At 45.3% G+C, this 19,239-nt stretch overlaps 1 protein-coding gene across 2 annotated transcripts in view; it reads left to right on the forward strand.

Annotated features, from left to right (window-relative positions):
- FBXO32 (F-box protein 32) overlaps positions 1-19,239 on the forward strand; it is a 44,517-nt gene that overhangs the window by 16,080 nt on the left and 9,198 nt on the right. The window contains exons 5-6 of one of the 2 annotated variants that reach the window (XM_011949277.1): positions 11,738-11,831; positions 12,685-12,869. The exons of the other annotated variant lie outside the window; for it this stretch is intronic. Coding sequence (XP_011804667.1) covers positions 11,738-11,831; positions 12,685-12,869 — 279 coding nt within the window. The remainder of the gene's footprint in view (positions 1-11,737; positions 11,832-12,684; positions 12,870-19,239) is intronic. 2 annotated transcript variants of the gene reach the window in all.

A 19,239-nucleotide genomic window follows, 5' to 3' on the forward strand; every position in this document is an offset into this window, starting at 1 on the left:
GTTGACCAGGTTGGCCTCGAACGTGTGGCCTCGCCTCCCCGAGTGCCAGGGCAACCGGCCTGAGCCACCGCGGCTCCCTACTCCTAGCTCTCTCTACGGGATGAGAATGAGCCCAACTCTACAGTAACTGTAGCTGCCATTAACAGCCCAGGAAGGTCAGGGAGAACTTGAGTACCAATTTTCTCACTGGAGTAAACTGACCCATACATGCTAGTGGATCAAGGAGGACAAATAAAAGCTTGCAACCCCAGTTTCTTTGTCCCTCTGCAGCAGAGCATCACAACCTAAACCGATGCACATTCCTATTTTTTTCTGCATTACCACCCTAAGTACAGTTGAATGTTTCCAGCAAGTTACTGCATTCCTACCACCCCGAAAGCATTTTCCAAAAACATGTTTTAGTTTAAGTTGACGGGCGGTTTGGCAAACAAAAGGCTGGAATATGGCACAATGACTCAAATTTAAACCCAATGCCTTAAATTAAGGGCATGCTGTTGCCAAGCCCCTGGTGGGCCTTGATGTGCATCAGCATCCTGGCCCCTTCACACAGGTTCCTCTGCCACAGTGACCTTGGATTCACTTGAGGCTGTACATGCAGAGGCCTTCCTCTGATGGAGGGTGGCCTCGGCCACCTGGGCTTTAAACTGGTGCTATCTGGGATGAAGGAAAGGCCAACAACTGCAGCAGCAATAAAGGCAAAAGAGCAGAATCACGAGCCCGTTTGAAAAGGATGCACAGAGCCAGGCGTGGTGGCTCACACCTGTAATCCCAGCACTCTGGGAGGCCACGGCAGGCAGATCACCTGAGGTCAGGAGTTCGAGACCAGCCTGGCCAACATGGTGAAACTCCATCTCTACTAAAAATACAAAAATTAGCTGGGCTGATGGCACACTGCTGTCATCACAGCTACTCTGAAGGCTGAGGCATGAGAATCACTTGAACCCAGGAGCCAAGATCTTGCCACCGCACTCCAGCCTGGGTAACAGAGGGAGACTCTCTCTCAAAACAAGAAAAAAGAAAAGAAATGATGCACAGAAAAGATTGTGATCCCACCCTTCTGAAACTTCCAAGCCTATCTGCCTCTACCACATCTTGGTACTGGGGGCGTTCACTTAGTCCCAGCTACTCAGAAGGCTGAGGCAGGAGAATCATTTGAACCCGAAAGGCGGAGGTTGAGGGTACAGGGTGGGTCCTTCAGTGACTGCTGGTTAAACTGCTAGTGATTTCACGGGAGGAAATCTGTATCTCCTGGAATTTCTGGCCTTGTTAGTCATTTTTGTTAGCATTCAGGCAGGCAGATCCTGCGGTGTCTAGGTGCCCGCAGAAGTGGAGAAGGCTCACAGACACGGGGACATGGCCACAGCATTAGAGGGGGCTGTGCAGAAAAAGGAGGCCACCTGAAGAAGTGGGAGATGCCCATACCACCCTAGGTGTAGTAGGGTATTTGCAGAAGTAGGAGGGTACCCACGGAAATTAGGGCTCCCGTGGAAATGGGGGAAGATTAAGAGACTAGAGCATAGACTCCTAATAGTATAAAATAATTTAAGCATGCACTCTCAATTTATGCATATTCATAAATTCACTTAGCACTCATACACCTCTAAAAGATGCCAGTAATGATGTCTACCCTGCAGTGTTGCTGTGAGAATGAAATTGAATTTCAACCTGGTAAATGCTGTAGAACCACGCCTGGGATGTGGTAACATTCAGGGAGTGTAGTAGTTGTTGCTGTTACTGTCATCATCAACTTTAGGGACCTTATTGTGGGCATTAGAAAATACACAAAATCAGAGATTAAGGATCATATAAAATACTGAGATTTCTGTTTTATTAGTTTTCTACCTGATTTTCTTTCCAGTACTACTTCAGAGACTGCTGGATCGAAAGTGTGCCCATTTTGTATAATTTTTTTTTCTTGATGACTCAGGATCTAAACCTATAGCACTAGCATCCCAGCAGTGTTTTCTTTTTCTTTTTTTTGTTTGTTTTTTTGTTTGTTTGTTTTCTCTTTGTTTTTGTTTTGTTTTGTTTTGAGACAGAGTCTTGCTCTCTCACCAGGCTGGAGTGCAGTGGCGTGATCTCGGCTCACTGCCACCTCTGCCTCCCGGGTTCAAGCGATTCTCAGGCTTCAGCCTCCTGAGTAGCTGGGATTACAGATGCCTGCCACCACACCGGGCTAATTTTTGTATTTTTAGTAGAGACAGGGTTTCACCATGTTGGCCAGGATGGTCTCTATCTCTTAACCTTGCGATCCACCTGTCTCAGCCTCCAAAAGTGCTGGGATTACAGGCGTGAGCCACCGTACCCGGCCAATGTTTTCTATTAAAATTCTCCCTAAGCATCTTGGCCCTGTCGGGGGCTTATCATACCTTGGGATGTGCCAAATTGTGCGGGTGAGCTGGGTTTTCAGTGCCAGTCCCACAGACCTTTTCTCATCCAAGGAGGGATGCTCCTGAGAGCATTTACACTGTGCTCTAAGTATCTGGGACCCAGAATCTGAAGGCCTCATGAGTCCAGTAAAGGAAGAGGTCTCCGATGGCAAGAAGTGGGAATTGACAGCATCCTCCTGCTAGGTCTCCATATGCAGCAAATTGCTTCAAATGAATGCTTTTGAATCCCTGAACAGGTATTTCTACATTGGGCCCAAACACCTAGTGTTGCCATAGCCACTTGAGAATCATGTCAGACCTGGCCCCTGCTTGTCAGGTGCTTCTTGGCCACTCTGGGGGGGACAAAGTATAACTATTCAAGTGGCAAATTGAATTAGCACAGTCTGGGAGCCTTGGAGATGGCTTCTTGAAAGAGGTAGAACCTGAAATTCTCCTTCCTTGAGGGATGGCTAGGATTTGGCCAGATGGAAAGGCAAGTGGAAGGCTTTGCAGAGACAAGCTATGTAAGCAGAACCTAGAAATGGGAAGGAACGAACATGAAGGGGAATGATTTTGGGTCGGGGCCAATAGCAATGTGACATTCAGCCTATAGAACTGTAGGGCAGAGGTGGGGGTTGCTGGAATACATGGGAGCTCAGTTTAAGGAAGATCACCAAGCCAAATGTCACTGCTCAGATGGATGCAATGGGGAATCAACTGCCATTGTCAATTCAAAAGTAACCAGGGCCAGGTGCGGTGGCTCACACCTATAATCCTGACACTTTGGGAGAATGAAGCAGGTGGATCACTTGAGGTGAGGAGTTTGAGACCAGCCTAGCCAACATGGTGAAACGCCATCTCTATTAAAAATACAAAAATCAGCCGGACATGGTGGCAGGTACCTGTAGTCCCAGCTACTCAGAAGGCTGAGGCAGGAGACTTATTTGAACCTGAAAGGGGGAGGTTGCAGTGAGCCAGTTCACACCACTGCACTCCAGCCTGGGCAGCAGAGTGAGACTCCGTCTCAAAAAAAAAAAAAAAAGAAAGAAAGAAAAGTAACTGGGATGGGTGAAAGATGGAGAGGCAAGTCTCTCTCTGCTGAGAATACAATTAATGCATGTAAACTTGGCTCTCCTTATTATTTTAACTCCCTCTGTTAAAAGAGACCTGTTTCACTTGCAAATAATATTTATCCAATCTTGACATGCCTGCAGATTATTAATGTCGCTGAAATTTTTTTCTCTTTCAACCTGTCAGTGTTCAAGCTCAAAGTCAGAACAAAACTTTCCAGGTTTTTTATCTGTGTTATTCACTGAGTAAATAAGGGTCTTGGAAGTACCCAGCACTCAGAGCAGGGAGAGGCACTGCCTAGTCTAACTGAAGGTTTATTATAGAAGACGCCACCTTCCTATAGATGGCCACCCAACTTGGGTATTGAGCATGTGAGGCATGGCAAGGCTGCTTGAGGCTGGGCCTCGTTTCTGCCTTTGATAACTCTGGCAGATTTTCCAATCAGACATATACTTCATACTGTAGCACCCCACTTATATACAAGATAAGGAATTTGGGGATAAATTGTGTTCTTATTCTTAACGATTCTGTATGAGAATGATAGAGTAGGCCCGGCACGGTGGCTCAAGCCTGTAATCCCAGCACTTTGGGAGGCCGAGACGGGCGGATCATGAGGTCAGGAGATCGAGACCATCCTGGCTAACACGGTGAAACCCCGTCTCTACTTAAAAAAAAAATACAAAAAACTAGCCGGGTGAGGTGGCAGGCACCTGTAGTCCCAGCTACTCCGGAGGCTGAGGCAGGAGAATGGCGTGAACCCGGGAGGCAGAGCTTGCAGTGGGCTGAGATCCGGCCACTGCACTCCAGCCCAGGCGACAGAGCGAGACTCCGTCTCAAAAAAAAAAAAAAAGAGAATGATAGAGTATACTTAGGCAAGAGCCTTGTGGTTTTGTCCTTTTAAACTAACAGGTAGAAGAAGCTGCTATTTTTGTTGATGCTTCTGAAAGCCCAAGTGTTTACTGTCCCTCCAGATCTCAGGCTGCTTACCCTTCTGGAAAGCGTTTGAGATACGTTTGCATTATAAGTAATTTACTCCTAGGCCCATGCCACTCCTGGGGCATCAGTCTGAACCAGTCCCCATACAGATATCAGCCTGACCAGCCAGATGATCCACCATTGACCTTGATATGTCATTTGGCCATCATGAGCCGCCTCACCTGTAGCATGAGGAAATTTGGGTAAACTGTTTCCTGGGTCCCTTCCAGCTACAACACTCTTTGATTCAAAAAGACAAATGTATGTTTATAAAAAAACACTATTTGTTGAGTGCTTACCATGTACTAGGCTGGGGGTAGAGTGGGAAACAGGACAACACTTGCTGTCTTGAGGGTTCCATCCTAATTAGCCCATCAGCAAGTAAGTGAGCAAGACCAATTCAGATGTGCATAAATGGAACGATGAAGAACAATGAAACCATAGTAAGGTGAAGATGGCAACAGGGAGGCTTTCACATAAGATGGCCAGGAAGGGGTCCTCTGAGCCCGGGGCAGGCCACATTTGAACTGAGACCTGAGGGATGGGATGGAGCCGAGCATGTAAAGATGTGGCAGAGGCAAAGCCCAGAGGTGAGAATAAGCTTGACCTATTCAAGAGACAAATAACCTGTGTAGCCAGAGCAGAATGAAATTGTGCAAAACTAGGCTGGAAAAGGAGTAGAAACCAGATCAGGGAGAACCTTGCCAGTCATGGTAAGGAGCTTGAGTTTTTTCCTAAGTGCAAGGAGAAGCCATTTGAGGATTTTAAGCAAAGAAGTAATGTGAACTGATGGATTTTTAAAACTATGAATGCTATGCTAAAATGAACTGTAGGGAAGAAGATGTAAGAAGCCTGCTCTTGACACGAGTGTAGTGAGATAAGAGGGAAACCTCTCTTTTGCCCATTCATCTTGCACACACCACTTCAAACCCTGGTTCATATCCGCTCTGAGATTTGCTAGACGATATTGCTTGCAACTAGATTTGTCTCCTGTTCGTTGCCTCCAGAACTAGCATGAGCCAAAGCTGAAGGGCAGGATGTGGTTTCAGCATGCGGTGACCACCATCCCTCCCTCCAGTAGCTCAGAGCCATTCCTGGTACTGCACAGCTCGTCACTGCAGATCATGCCGGATGCTCAGAGTGCCCACACGATAATGACACCATGGAATTCCAGAGGAACCGAGAAGCCTCCTCCTCCTTCCCCTTCCCTCCCCCTGCCTCTTTTTAAACATAGCCACAAATTACTGGCACCTGGGCTAAAATTTGCCCAGTCAAAAACAAGCAGCCACTTCCAAACAAGACATTTTCCTCTGTTCTCTCTTTCTCTTGTGGCTAGGGGCGAAGAATCCAATTGGCTAAGTCATCTTGGTACACAGATTGCTAGATACAAACCTACTTTCCTAGGCACACAGCTCTCTTAACACAAATCAAATCGATAAATTTGGGCTGTGCGCGATGGCTCACGCAGGTAGTCCCAACACTGTGGGAGGCCAAGGTAGGTGGATCACCTGAGGTCAGGAGTTCAGGACCAGCCTGGCCAACATGGCAAAACTCAATCTCTACTAAAAATATAAAAAGTATCCAGGTGTGGTGGCGAGCACCTGTAATCCCAGCTACTCAGAAGGCTGAGGCAGGAGAATCATTTGAACCCGGGAGGTGGAAGTTGCAGTGGGCTGAGATCACACCATTACGCTCCAGCCTGGGCAACACAGCGAGACTGTGTCTCAAAAATAAAAAAATAATTTAAAAGTCGGTAAATTCTGCTCTCTTCACTACTAGTTCCATACATCACTACCTAGTAGCTCTGGGCCTATAGAGTGATGCTGATGCGGAAATAGACCCTGTGGTTTACCTAAAGCAGTTGCCTCATCCTAAATGTGCTGTTAGCACTTTCTGGGCATTATAGCGCCCTTAATATTAAAAGTTGATTACCAGTCACAGCATAATATTATATAAAATTTCTAGACTCTGTTTCCCCAGAACACAACAATAAATGGTATTACTCCCATTTTTGAAGTAAAATTTGGCCCTCCATGCAGATTGATTGGCCTTGACAAACTGAAGTCCTAAAACTGTCAGACTATATGTTCTGCCAGGCACAGTGGCTCATGCCTGCAATCCCAGCACTTTGCGAGGCTGAAACAGGAGGATCACTTGATCCCACAAGTTCAAGGCCAGCCTGGGTAACATAGGAAGACCCTGTCTCTACAAATAGAAATAAAAAACTTAGCTAGGCATAGTGGTGTGCCCCTGTGGTCCCAGCTACTTGGGAGGCTGAGGTGGGAAGATAACTTGAGCCTCAGAGGTCAAGGCTGCAGTGAGCCATGACTGTGCCACTGCACTCCAGCCTAGGTGACAGAGTGAGGCTGTCTCAATAAAAAAAAAGAAAATGGTGCTCGCTTCGGCAGCACATATACTAAAATTGGAACGATACAGAGAAGATTAGCATGGCCCCTGCGCAAGGATGACACGCAAATTCGTGAAGCGTTCCATATTTTTCAAGAAGAGAAAACCAAACACCGCATGTTCTCACTCATAGGTGGGAACTGAACAATGAGATCACTTGGACTCGGGAAGGGGAACATCACACACTGGGGCTTATCATGGGGAGGAGGGGGGGGGGGAGGGATTGCATTGGGGAGTTATACCTGATATAAATGATGAATTGATGGGTGCTGACGAGTTGATGGGTGCAGCACACCAACATTGCACAAGTATACATATGTAACAAACCTGCACGTTATGCACATGTACCCTAGAACTTAAAGTATAATAAAAAAAAAAAAAAAAAAAAAAATGTGTTCTCTCTTAGACATATCTGGGCTCAAGTCCTGTCTCCACTATTTGCTACTGCTAGTATGGCTTTAGGTGAGTGCTTCTCTGAGCCTCAATATCCTCATTGGTTAAATGGAGAACCTACCTCATTGGGTTGTTGTTAAAGATAAACAAGATTACACATGTGTAGTGCTTAGCGCAGTTGCTGACACATAGTAAGCACCCTATTGTTATTGTTAGCAAAATAAGACTCCATGGTAGAAAAACCATGCAAGTCATAAAATGTATCAGCATTAACTTTTATCAACAGATAGGGTGCTATTAAATGTATCACCAACATAGTAAAATGATAGAAAGGAATATTACAGTGTGAAAGCATTTATGCATTTGTTTGACAACAGGTACAATTGAAATACAAATATGCATTTGTTTGACAACAGGTACAATTGAAGCAATTCCGAAGGTCTTTAAATGGGTTGTATTTGCCCTGTTAACTCAGTATTTCCTGACTGGCAATAATTTTACTTGGTAATGCTCTGTATTATGGTAAAAGCTAATGATAATAATTTATCGAGTATATTCTTTGTACCAAGCACAGTTATGAATGCTATGTGAACACATTTAATCTTCACTGCAACTTTGAAGTAGGTACTATTACTGTGCATATTTTGCAGGTGGGAAAACTGAGGCAGACAGTTTGCCTCTGGAGCCCTCACTCTTAAACTCTATGATATATACCAGAAACTCTATGATATAGCCCAGGTGCCAAATCTGGCCCTCCACCTGATTTGTAAATAAAGCTTTATTGGAACACACCCATGCCCACTCATTGACACATTGTCTATAGCCATTTCTGTGCTATAGCTTCAGGGTGGAGGAGTTGCTTCGGAGACCACGTGGCCCACAAACCTTAAAACACCTACTGTTTAGCACTTTACGGAAAAAGTTTGCCAACCCCTGATGTCAACTTTAAACTTCACCAAAAGACTGGAGTTTAAAAAGGAAAGAAAGAATACCTTATAATAAAAATGCCGTAGGTTTGGTATTTACTGTGGAATTGTACATATTTATCTCACTTAAGTCTCATAGCAATCCTGTGAAGTAAGTAGTCTTTTTATTTCCATTTTAGAAATGAAGAATCAGGAGTTCAGAGGGATTAAATGACTTACACTGTAGGCTGGAGAGCAAACTCCATGAGTCTAGGGATCATGTGTCTTCATCGTCATGTCCCTGTCACCTACCATGATGCTAGCACAGGGTGGACACTCAGAAAATACTTGCTAAATGAATGACAGTTACAAAGGTCACCCAGCTAGAGAATCCAGGTCTTCTCCTATTCCAGGGTTCTTTCTCCTGACTCCACAACTTTCTGACAGTTAAAAAAAGGTCGGGAGGGACTTTCCCTTGAGATAGGATGAAGCCCAGAATGGTTAACATGTCATTATGCTGTCAGTTGACAAGTTTTTGCTGCTATATTCCTCCTTCTCCTTAGTCAGAGAAGATAATCAGACCAAAAGGCAGTTCGTTTCTCCTCCAATGCACAGTCATGGTGTTGAGAGTTTACTTGTCCTTGTGATTGGTGCATATTTTGACAAGATTAAAACTGACACCCTCATGAGATGGTAGTCACATGGAATCTGGGTTTTGGATGGATTTCAGGCAGTGCTCTGGCTGCCTTCCTCCCAACCCCTTGCCCCACCTCCTACCCAGTGATGAGTCACAGTGCACAGCCGATTGCCCTTCAAGAGCTGACCCAAGGCTTTTGTTTCCTTTCATCTGCTTCATGCTGGTCATGTGAGGATCAGGGTATTATTAGACCATCATCTTGGGCTTCTAAATCTTGCTGTTGGTCAGGGAGATACATGAAAGGTTTAGTCAGTCCGTTTGTGCCATTTTCACTCCTCTCTTGACTGTCACATGCTGGTTGGTGGCAAAGCTAAACCACAGAATTCAGTGTGGTCACCGCCCGTGGCCATGGTCTCTACTGGTGTTTTGATGTCCTGCCTCTTTGAGCAGACACTCGGTGAGCTCCTGACTTCAGACTAGATCACCAGTACTGATTGTACCAAACTACCTCCTCCTCCAGTCAGCTGGCCTCATCTCTCCCTGCATATGGAAAAGATACAGAAGCAGGGAGGAAAAGGAGTTTGGATTGGGGTGGGTTTTTTTATATGTGAAGTAAAATTACATTCAGGAAATTAAAAGTCTGTGTGTGGTTTAACAGGCTCCTAAAGGACTCCAGAGGGACAAAAATTTTACACAAATGCCGTGGAAGCAGAGGTGCTCTGAATTGCCTAGGCTGTTGATCCAAAAGTTTCCATTCTCCTCTGCAACCCAATCTTTCAAATTTCATTTTGCTTCTTCCCTTGGCCTTGATTCCAGCGCCCACCACAGTGTCATGCTCAGTGTTTATTGACCTGAAATGAAGTCGGGCCGAAACCTAGCCAGGAGATGAAATTCTCTTCGAGAGTTTCCTAACAGCGAAGATTCTAGCTTCAATGTAAAGGAGGGGTCTCGGTTCTCTATGTCTAGTCTACTGAGTCTCAGGCTACTTATTACCCCAATTACTTTTGCACCAGCCTAATAGTTTTCTCTGGGGGCCTGGTGGGTTCTCATGAAGTTAATTACTTTCACTTTATATCAACCTCTTTTGTTTGTTAACCCTTTGAATGCATGAAGTGTGTTCTTTTATTTTCCTGTGTTGAGAAGGACTCTGCTGAGTCCTCACTGGTTGTGGAGTGGCTCATAAGGTGGGTCTCTTGGGCCTCACTTTGCTCATCTGTTAAGTGGATTGAACTAGATGGTCTCTTAAAATTCCTTCCGGTCTAAAGTTTCATTTTTCAACAATACGATCTTTGTTTTTTATTTTTTATTTTTTTATTTTTTAAGATGGAGCCTTGCTTGCTCTGTTGCCCAGGTGGGAGTGCAATGGCACAATCTCGGCTCACTGCAACCTCTGCCTCCTGGCTTCAAGCAATTCTCCTGCCTCAGCCCCCTGAGTAGCTAGGAGTACAGGCATGTGCCAGCATGCCCAGCTAATTTTTTGTATTTTTAGTAGAGATGGGGTTTCACCATGTTAGCCAGGCTGGTCCTGAACTCCTGACCTCAAGTGATTCACCTACTTTAGCCTCCCAAAGTGCTGGGATTACAGGCATGAGCCACTGCACCCTGTCTGTATTTGTTTTTTAATCTTGCCACATCGGTAAAGAATTTTGCTATAGAAGGAAAAAAAGACTGGACTAAGTATGCACTAACCTCAGTTATTATCTTCATTTATTTTTGTCTGGCGATTATGGGGTGGTAGGAATGGGACATACTTTTTCAACAAACAAACTGGCTGGGCTTGGTGGCTCATGCCTGTAATCCCAGCATTTGGGGAGGCCAAGGCGGTTGGATCACCTGAGGTCAGGAGTTTGAGAGCAGCCTGTCCAACATAGCAAAACCCTGTCTCCACTAAAAATACAAAAAAAAAAAAAAAGAAAATTAGCTAGGCATGGTGGCGGGCTTCTGTAATTCCAGCCACTCCGGAGGCTGAGGCAAGAGAATCCCTTGAACCCGGGAGGTGGAGGTTGCAGTAAGCTGAGATTGCACCATTTCACTCCAGCCTGGGCAACAAAGCAAGACTCCATCTCAAAAAAAAAAAAAAAACACTCTGTTTAGCACCAAATTAGTGCCAGGCACTTGCTGAGGGCTTTATGTGCATTCTCCTATTATCACTCAAAACAACCTTGTATTATTGACTCTACCTTGTATTAAAGGTATTAAATACTCAACCTTGTATTAAAGACTCTAAGTATTACTAGTATAGGTGAACAGACTGGGTGGGGCACCAAGAAATGTAGTAACTTGCCCATCATCACGGAGCTAATACATGGTCAAATCAAGACTTGATTCTAAGGCCAAGAGCTATAATGATCCAAGTTTTTAGCCACAGTGACATCATATAAAATACATCCCTGCATTTCTCTCTCTTCCTGTGATTGGCATCTTTCTACAGAAATTTAAGTGCGATGAAAGAGTCTAATTAATAGACATGTTTATTGAACACTGCAGAAGCAGGAGGTATCAGGATAAGACTCTCCACTTCCATGGAAAGTGCACATGGCTGCTGAACATGGGCTTTAGGTGCCTTGTGAGCAGTCAGTGCCAATAAGGAAGAAGTTCAAGCGGGGGCAGAAGAATTCCCCTGGGGAGGTGATTCTGCAGAACTCAGCCATTCACAGGTCATGGGAGATTTTGTTTCCTTCAGGATACGTCAGCTTCACTTGCTGAAGTAGGACAAGTAGAATGAATTAGCCCTGGCTGAAGCCAAAATTCTTTATATTTAAAAGAAGAAAAGCAATTAAATACTCAGCCCAATCCTGGGTTTTGAATTACCCCATTTATCTTTCACTCTGAGCATCTGCTTTTTATTGCATTGTGGCCCTGCCTGCCATTTATCTCTCCCTGTCAGTCTGTATCCACGTGTCATGGGACTCAAAAGTAAAGATTAGAGGAGAAAAATATCTCTGTATTCTAAGCCTAGCAACTTCTATTTTTATCCTCAGCTGTTGGAGCTGATAGCAAAGTCACAGCTCACATCCCTGAGTGGCATCGCCCAAAAGAACTTCATGAATATTTTGGAAAAAGTGGTACTGAAAGGTGAGCCTTCTGTCACTCTCTCGCCCCTTTTAATAGGCATGGAGGTGGGCAGATGGATTTTCCAATAGAGTGGACATGTCATTAGATTTAAAGATGTGTGAATGGATGAAATGAACAACTCCAGCTACATTTCAGAGGCACTAAATTCCAGTTCAGAAAGGGGTGCAGTGCATCCTCATGGCAAAGGGTGAGACTGTCGCCTTCCTGTCCTTTCTTTGGGACCATCTACTTGCCCTACTAAAAGCCTCGTAGGCTTCTCAGTGTAGACACAGGTCCCAACACTGGCTCCCAAGCCTCCGGGTCCCAAATTCCTAGAAAATCGACACGTGTACAAAGTCAGAATAGATTCATAGACTATTCGAGCTAGAAGGAACCTTAGGTCTCTGGTTCACCTGACTCATTATACACGTGGAGAAACTGAGGCCCATGAGGAGAAGTGATTTGTCTATAATCACACAGAGTCAGCCAGACAGGATTAGAACCCAGGCTCCAAACCCCTGAAATCATGCTCCTTCCACTGACTGTCCTAAAGGGGGGTCACTTCTGGGCAAAAGGAGTGGCTCTCTGATCAGCTGAGCCATGGCTGCTGGGAGAACAATGAAGAGAAAGAGGCTTTATAGAAAATGAGAGGGAAGAGAACAAAGAGGGACCTAGATCATGGAAACTCTACCTTTTGACCTCAAGTGCAGAAGCTTGGCCAACCGTACAGTAAACACCCATGAGGAAGAAAACCATATCCCCAGAGGCAGTGCCTGGGTAACATGACTGGAATAGAGACAGAGAAAAGCTCATGTATAAAATACAGGGTATTCCAGTATCATAACTTTGATTATTTTTTTCTTCCCTACTCAAGTCCTTGAAGACCAGCAAAACATTAGACTCATAAGGGAACTACTCCAGACCCTCTACACGTCCTTATGTACACTGGTCCAAAGAGTCGGCAAGTCCGTGCTGGTCGGGAACATTAACATGTGGGTGTATCGGATGGAGACGATTCTCCACTGGCAGCAGCAGCTGAACAACATTCAGATCACCAGGGTAAGCGGGAGGCCCAGCCTCCTCCCAGCAGTGGGTCCCTCCAGGGAGACACTGAACAGCCTCGCCAAGACTTTGAATTCACTCCCGGGACAGAAGAGTCTGGTCTTTTCTGATCTGCTGCTTTGTCCTGTTGCTGAGGGCGGGCTGGGGGACCTCCTGATAAAGGGAGGTGGGAAGAAAAACTTGGCGAAACGGGATCAAAGTACATGAAAGATTGCAGCCTGGTGAACTACCGTGGGAAAGCTGGAAACTGGGCTTTTGGGGAGAAGCAGCCCTGCTGCTGAAATCTTTAGCGGGGTTCAGAGATGTCTCTTTGCTCATATCCTCATAAAGGATGAGTTGTTTGCCACTTTAGGTTGCTGTCTTGAATATAACAGAGCTGGGAAGGCTTGGAGAACTGGTACCAGCCTTTTAAAATCCTACTTCCGATGATTGGTAGTTATGACAAAGGAAGGCTTTGATTAAAGTCTGTGAGCTTGCATGTGGGAAAATGATGAGCAATTTTCAAAGCAAAAAGGAAAAGCCCTCTGTTACCAGTGAGGTTTGGCGATCTATAGCAGTTGTTCCTTTTGACTTTCACAACCTAGCTTGGCCCTCAGCTCTTGTCTCCCTAATAGTGAGCAGGAGGACCAAGGCACACAAAAAAAAAAAAAAAAAAAAAGGAGGAAGATGCTGGTGCAATCTCTTAGGACTCACTAATGGACAGACACACTCAGGCGGCTCATGTAGCACTTTGCTTACTTATCTCATCACAGACTGTAACTGGCTTAAGTGGTTTCCGGGACCCACACTGATAAAGTTTGAGGTTGCCTCATATCAGGAGAAGGTAGCAGGAAGAAATCCTTTGACTGCTTTTAAATAACTCTTTTACTAGATGAAGTTTTTAGAATGCATGTTCATGACTTTACTGGTAATTACCTCTCTGTCCCTTCGCTTTTTAAGCTGTGAAACAGAATCATTCGAAGGCTCAGCGTTACATGACTTCCTTAGAGTCACGTAGGTTACAACACCTACACGCTGCTCCCACAGACACACACACAGAGCAGAGCACAGATGCAAGTCATCTTTCAGAAATCATCTCACGTATTTGATTTGTTTAAGAGAATGTACATATTTATTATGAACATTTACCTGATTGATTCTAATAATTTACCCCATTCCTACATCTCAAGTGTAGGCATGTAGTCTGACCATGTGAATGTGAGACCCAAGTTCCCAGCTTCTCTCTCACAGAAAACCCACATACATGTTCTACCTGGTTTCTGGCATTCTCTATGGCCTAGACTGACTGACTGACTAGGATTTTTCTAAGACCAAGAGAGAACTGCCAAGCCAGTGATATAAACAAGCGGGTCCCATGTGTCCCAAGGGCACTTCCCTTCAGCAACTTCAGAACACCCATTTAGATAGTCACAGTTGGCCAGGTGTGGTGGCTCATGTCTGTAATCCTATCACTTTGGGAGACTGAGGCAGGCAGATCACTTGAGGTCAGGAGTTTGAGACCACCTCAGTCAACATGGTGAAACCCCATCTCTACTAAACATACAAAAATTAGCCAGGTGTGGTGGTGCACACCTGTAGTCCCAGCTACTCGGGAGGCTGAGGCAGGAGAATCACTTGAACCCGGGAGTTGAAGGTTGCAGTAAGCCGAGATCACGCCACTACTTACCAGCCTGGGTGACACACTGAGACTGCATCTCAAGGAAAAAAAAAAAAAAAAGAAAAACTCTAGATGGTCACACTTGCCTGGAGCTTGCCTCTGTTCCCTCTGTCCACCTCCAAGGACCCCTCCTGGCCACATCTGCCCGCATACCCTGCACTGCCATAGGCTTACATGCTCAGAAGCCTTCTTAGCTGATCCACCAACACTCTTCGGAGCTAGCTATCGTTGCTGTTGTTACCCCTCTTGGAGTGGAGGTGGAGTGGGGACCAGAGATGCCCAGTGACTTTCCAAGCGATATACAGCAGTTAGGGCCAGAGCTGAGGCCAGAACCCTAGATTCCATATTCCTAAAATGTCAAAGCTTGCCTGAGTTTCCAAACTTTTCCAATCCAGCTTTCTTCCAACTATTTATCCAATGATCCAGCTGTTTAAAAAACTCTCTTTGATCCAATGAGATCCCACGAAGAAGAGATCAAACACTGAAGTTCACTCACTATCTCTTCTGCATGAGGAGCTCCAGCCAAGCCAAGTCATTCTCTGTACTCTCCAAGCTTGGCCCTGCCTCAGGGCTTTGAAGCTTGCTGCCTTCTTTGACCATCCAATCTATGAACATCACCATCATATCACCTTCCTCTGAGCAGTTATGATCTGAAATTGTCTATAATGTGTGTATACTTTTCTGTCTCTGTCTACTGGCTTATAAACTCCACAAAGAAAGGACATTACCCATCTATTCCCTGTTCCTGGCACAGAGCAGGAGACAGCCAGTAAATCTGAGTTGAATGAATGAATGGTTGAAAGGGAGTCTCCTCCCATTGCCTGCCTGAGTACTCGTTCAGTGTTCAAAAGAACACAGTTGGAAAACATGGCCCTGTATTATGAATGATGATGATAATTTACCAGCTACAGGATTTCTTATTTTGAGACAGGGTCTCTGTCACCCAGGCTGGAGTACAGTGGCGCGATCTCAGCTCACTGCAGCCTCCACCTCCTGGGTTCAGGCGATTCTCCCACCTTAGACTCTCCAGTAGCTAGGATTACAGGCATGCACCACCACGCCCGGCTAATTTTTGTATTTTTTGGTAGAGACAGGGTTTCACCATGTTGGCCAGGCTGGTCTCGAACTCCTGACCTCAAGTGATCTGCCTACCTCAGCCTCCCAAAGTGCTGGGATTACAGGCGTGAACCACCACGCCCGGCCCCAACTGCAGGATTTGAGGCACGTTATTCAGTCTCTCCACGCCTCACTTTCCTCGTTTGGAAAATACTTGCAGTAGTGTCAACTCATAGCCATGGTGTGAGATTTAATAAGTTAATATATAGAAAGCAAATGGCACAGTGCCTAATGTACAGTAAATATTGTAAACATGTCAGCTGCTATTATTAAGGGCTGGCTCTGTGCAGGCCCTCTTCTAAGTCCTTTACATGTATTGATTAATTCACCTAGTGAAGAATTGTAAGTAGGAGCCCTCACAGTGACTAGCATTTATTGGGCACTACACTGAGTGCTTCTATGCATTATCTCATCCGCCCCACCCAACAACATTGGAGGATAAGCTTTTTCTCATGTTATAAATGAGAACAATTAGAACAAGTAGTTAAGAATAATTTGGCTGAGGCCTCATGCTCAGTAGGATGTAGCACAAGAACTGAACCCAGGCCTGTCCACAGAGGCTGTGCTTTCAACCACTGTACCTTCCTGCCGCTGTCCTCTGTCCCAACCCGCCTTGGCTTCCTTATATTGAGAGCTGTACTGGAACCCACAGAGCCTTAAAGGGCTTTTCTTTTTCTGTTTTTGTTTGTTTTGGGGTTTTTTTTTTTTGGTTTTTTTTGAGACAGGGTCTTATTCCCATTGCCCAGGTTAGAATGCAGTGGCATGGTCCTAGCTCACTGCAGCCTTGGCCTCCCAGGTTCACGTGATTCTCCCACCTCAGCCTCCCAAGTAGCTGGGACTACAGGCACTCACCACCACACCCAGCTAATTTTGTATTTTTAGTAGGGATGGCGTTTCACCATCTTGCCCAGGCTGGTCTCGAACTTTTGGGCTCAAGCAATCCTCCCGCTTCAGCTTCCCAAAGTACTAGGATTACAGGCGCAAGCCACACAGAAGCTCAACTCTCCAGGGGAAGGAAAAATTGAGAGAAAGAGAAAAGACTTAATTACTTCAGTCTGGACTGTATTTTAAAACTTACTTTTTTTAACAGTTTGACCCAGAGAGAAGTACATTATTACATGCAAATATGAAGTTGACTTTCAGAGTAAATGCTTTCTATTTTGCCAAAATTCTGTCATTCTCCTCCCAACATAAAATCTTGTTTTCCTGCGAAATTTTCATATCTAATTCTATGGAGCCAATTTTTATTGGCAAAATAATATAATAAAGAATGAAGGAAAGAAATTAAGAGAACTGGGTCTTAGGGGGAAAAATGTCAAATACAGTGACAGTATGTGGTGGGCAGGGCACTGTTTTGAAGCATGTGAGGAGTGACATAGACCCGAATGGATGTTAGCCAAATGCTTGACTAGAGGAGCGAGAGTGACTAATTTTTCTTTCATACATTTATATTCGAAAGGAGGAGGCATGTAAGCAGTTAACCACTTACCAGGAGGAAGGGCTCAGCATGGGGTCTGGGCAAGGATTTTGGAAAAGTTCAGGTTTGAAAATTTGACAGAGTGAACTCTGCCAAGTGGACTTGCCTTTAGTAGGAGTTAATGTAATAATTGGCCTGGGAGTTTTAACCAAAAAAGTAGAGGCTTTGAAGTGTTGGAAACGAAAAGAAAATCTCATGGCAGTTTTATGAGCTCATATGATCAGCAGCAGATGAAAAACGATAAATAGGTCTAGGGCCTTCTGCGGTTGGCAGACCTGAAGTTTGCAAACAATTGAGAGTTCTGCCCAGCAGCCTGGGGTAGAACCGAGCCGTATAAATTGTCAAGTCATAGATACTTTGAATGAAACAGGAGGCTGAAGTCCTTCTACATCTGAGATTGTTGGAGCTGGGAGGGATCCTCAGAGTCTTCTAAGCCATTCATTTTGGACATGGGGAGACTTCCCAGGGGAGCTGGGATCCAGATGTGCTGCCTGTCCATTGGTGTTCCTTCCCTGCACCTCCCATTCTTCTCCGTAGCTCAGCCTTCCCAAGGCCCCTTGCCACTGCTCCCTCCGAACCTCGTGCCTACCCAGCCTTGCTGGGACACAGAGAGAATTGCCCAGACCTGGTGTCTCCTGGAATCCTCCATGTGTTTGGGCTTCGATGTGCTTTATACAGAGTTTGGCTCCTGTAAAAATTTGGGCCGGGAAATTGATACCCATTCTCAGGATATTTTCCCCTGAGCTAAGGGAGGGTTTCTTCATCCTGTATTGTTTTTCCCCTGTGAACTCTCAGAGGTCACAGAACATTGATCTAAAAATGTGAGTAGTCCAAAATCAAGAGCTCACCCAGAACCAGCAGGGGCAGGACAAGGAGCCACAGTCCCAGGTGGTCTATTGACCTATCTGGATGGCAGCAGCCTGTTGCTGTTCAAGACACATCAGCAAATACATGTGCAGATTCCCAGGTGCAGATCCTTCCCACAGAGCTTTGTGCTTCCCTCCATGACAGCATTTACTGTCTTATTTTATGATTATTTGTTTCTGCCTCTGGGTCTCTCACCAGCCTAAAGAGCTTATTGCAGCAACTTCAGCACCAGGCCATAGTAGACAGTCAGGAGAGGTGGCTTGTGCTGGGCTGGTCTACAAGGGATATAAAATGAGACCCTGCCTTCAAGGATGTAGATCTGGGCAGGGTATCATAAGCTCATCAAAATTTAAAACAATAAAGGCTTAAATATATTAGTAAGTTCAGGGATGTACCAGAAGCTCTTGGAGAAGCTCACAATTAATTGCCAAGGTATTATCCACAGACCAGCAGTTTTCACAATGTTCCACTGAGGCCTCGGTTAGAATAGAGATGTCTCAAGGGATGGTGGAGCTTGGGCCAAGGGCTTCTGGACCTGCCATTCCCAATGTGCATGCGTGCACGCACACACATACACACACACACACACACACACACACACACACACACACACCCCGGCACAGAGTCTTCGTGTTGTTTTTTACCTGTTTAATTATTTGGGCTTCATTCATTCCACAGGTATTTGTTGAGTGCCTTCTATGTGCTGGGCACTCCTGTAGACACCCAGGACACAGTAGTGAAAAAAGATTAAAATTCCTGCCTTCATAGAGCTGAAGTTCCAGCAAGAATGTTCCTTTCAAAGTTGCTTTTAGAAAAAAAGCTCATGTTGCGTGACAAAAAGAAGGATATTGCAAAAAGTGTCTCAAAGAGATCCTAGGAATTCTAGGAAGGTGCAGTGGGTAAGGGAGTCACAAAAACAGAAAAGGCCTTTCAGAGGAAGTAGGTTTGAACTGGATCTGAGCAGGACGACCACGTGGCTGAGCAGAGAGGACTGGGGAGGCGAGGGCATTGAGGTCAGGCTGAGTCAGGTGTATTTAGGTGCCAGTGAGTAAACCTACTTGGAGGGACCTGAGGTCTGGAGGGCGGCCAGGGAGATGGGACTTGGGGTGGCAGTCTGGGCCACTCCATCCAGGGCAGTGAGGCCTTCCGGAAAGCAGCAAATCTTGTAACTGTGTGAACTGAGTAAAGCACATGCACCATTTGGAAAGTCTTTAAGAGTGAAAGTTTCAAGCTTTGGAAATGTAGGGAGA

This window comes from Colobus angolensis, unplaced genomic scaffold (genome assembly GCF_000951035.1).
Source record: "Colobus angolensis palliatus isolate OR3802 unplaced genomic scaffold, Cang.pa_1.0 Scaffold295, whole genome shotgun sequence".
NCBI lineage: Eukaryota > Metazoa > Chordata > Mammalia > Primates > Cercopithecidae > Colobus > Colobus angolensis.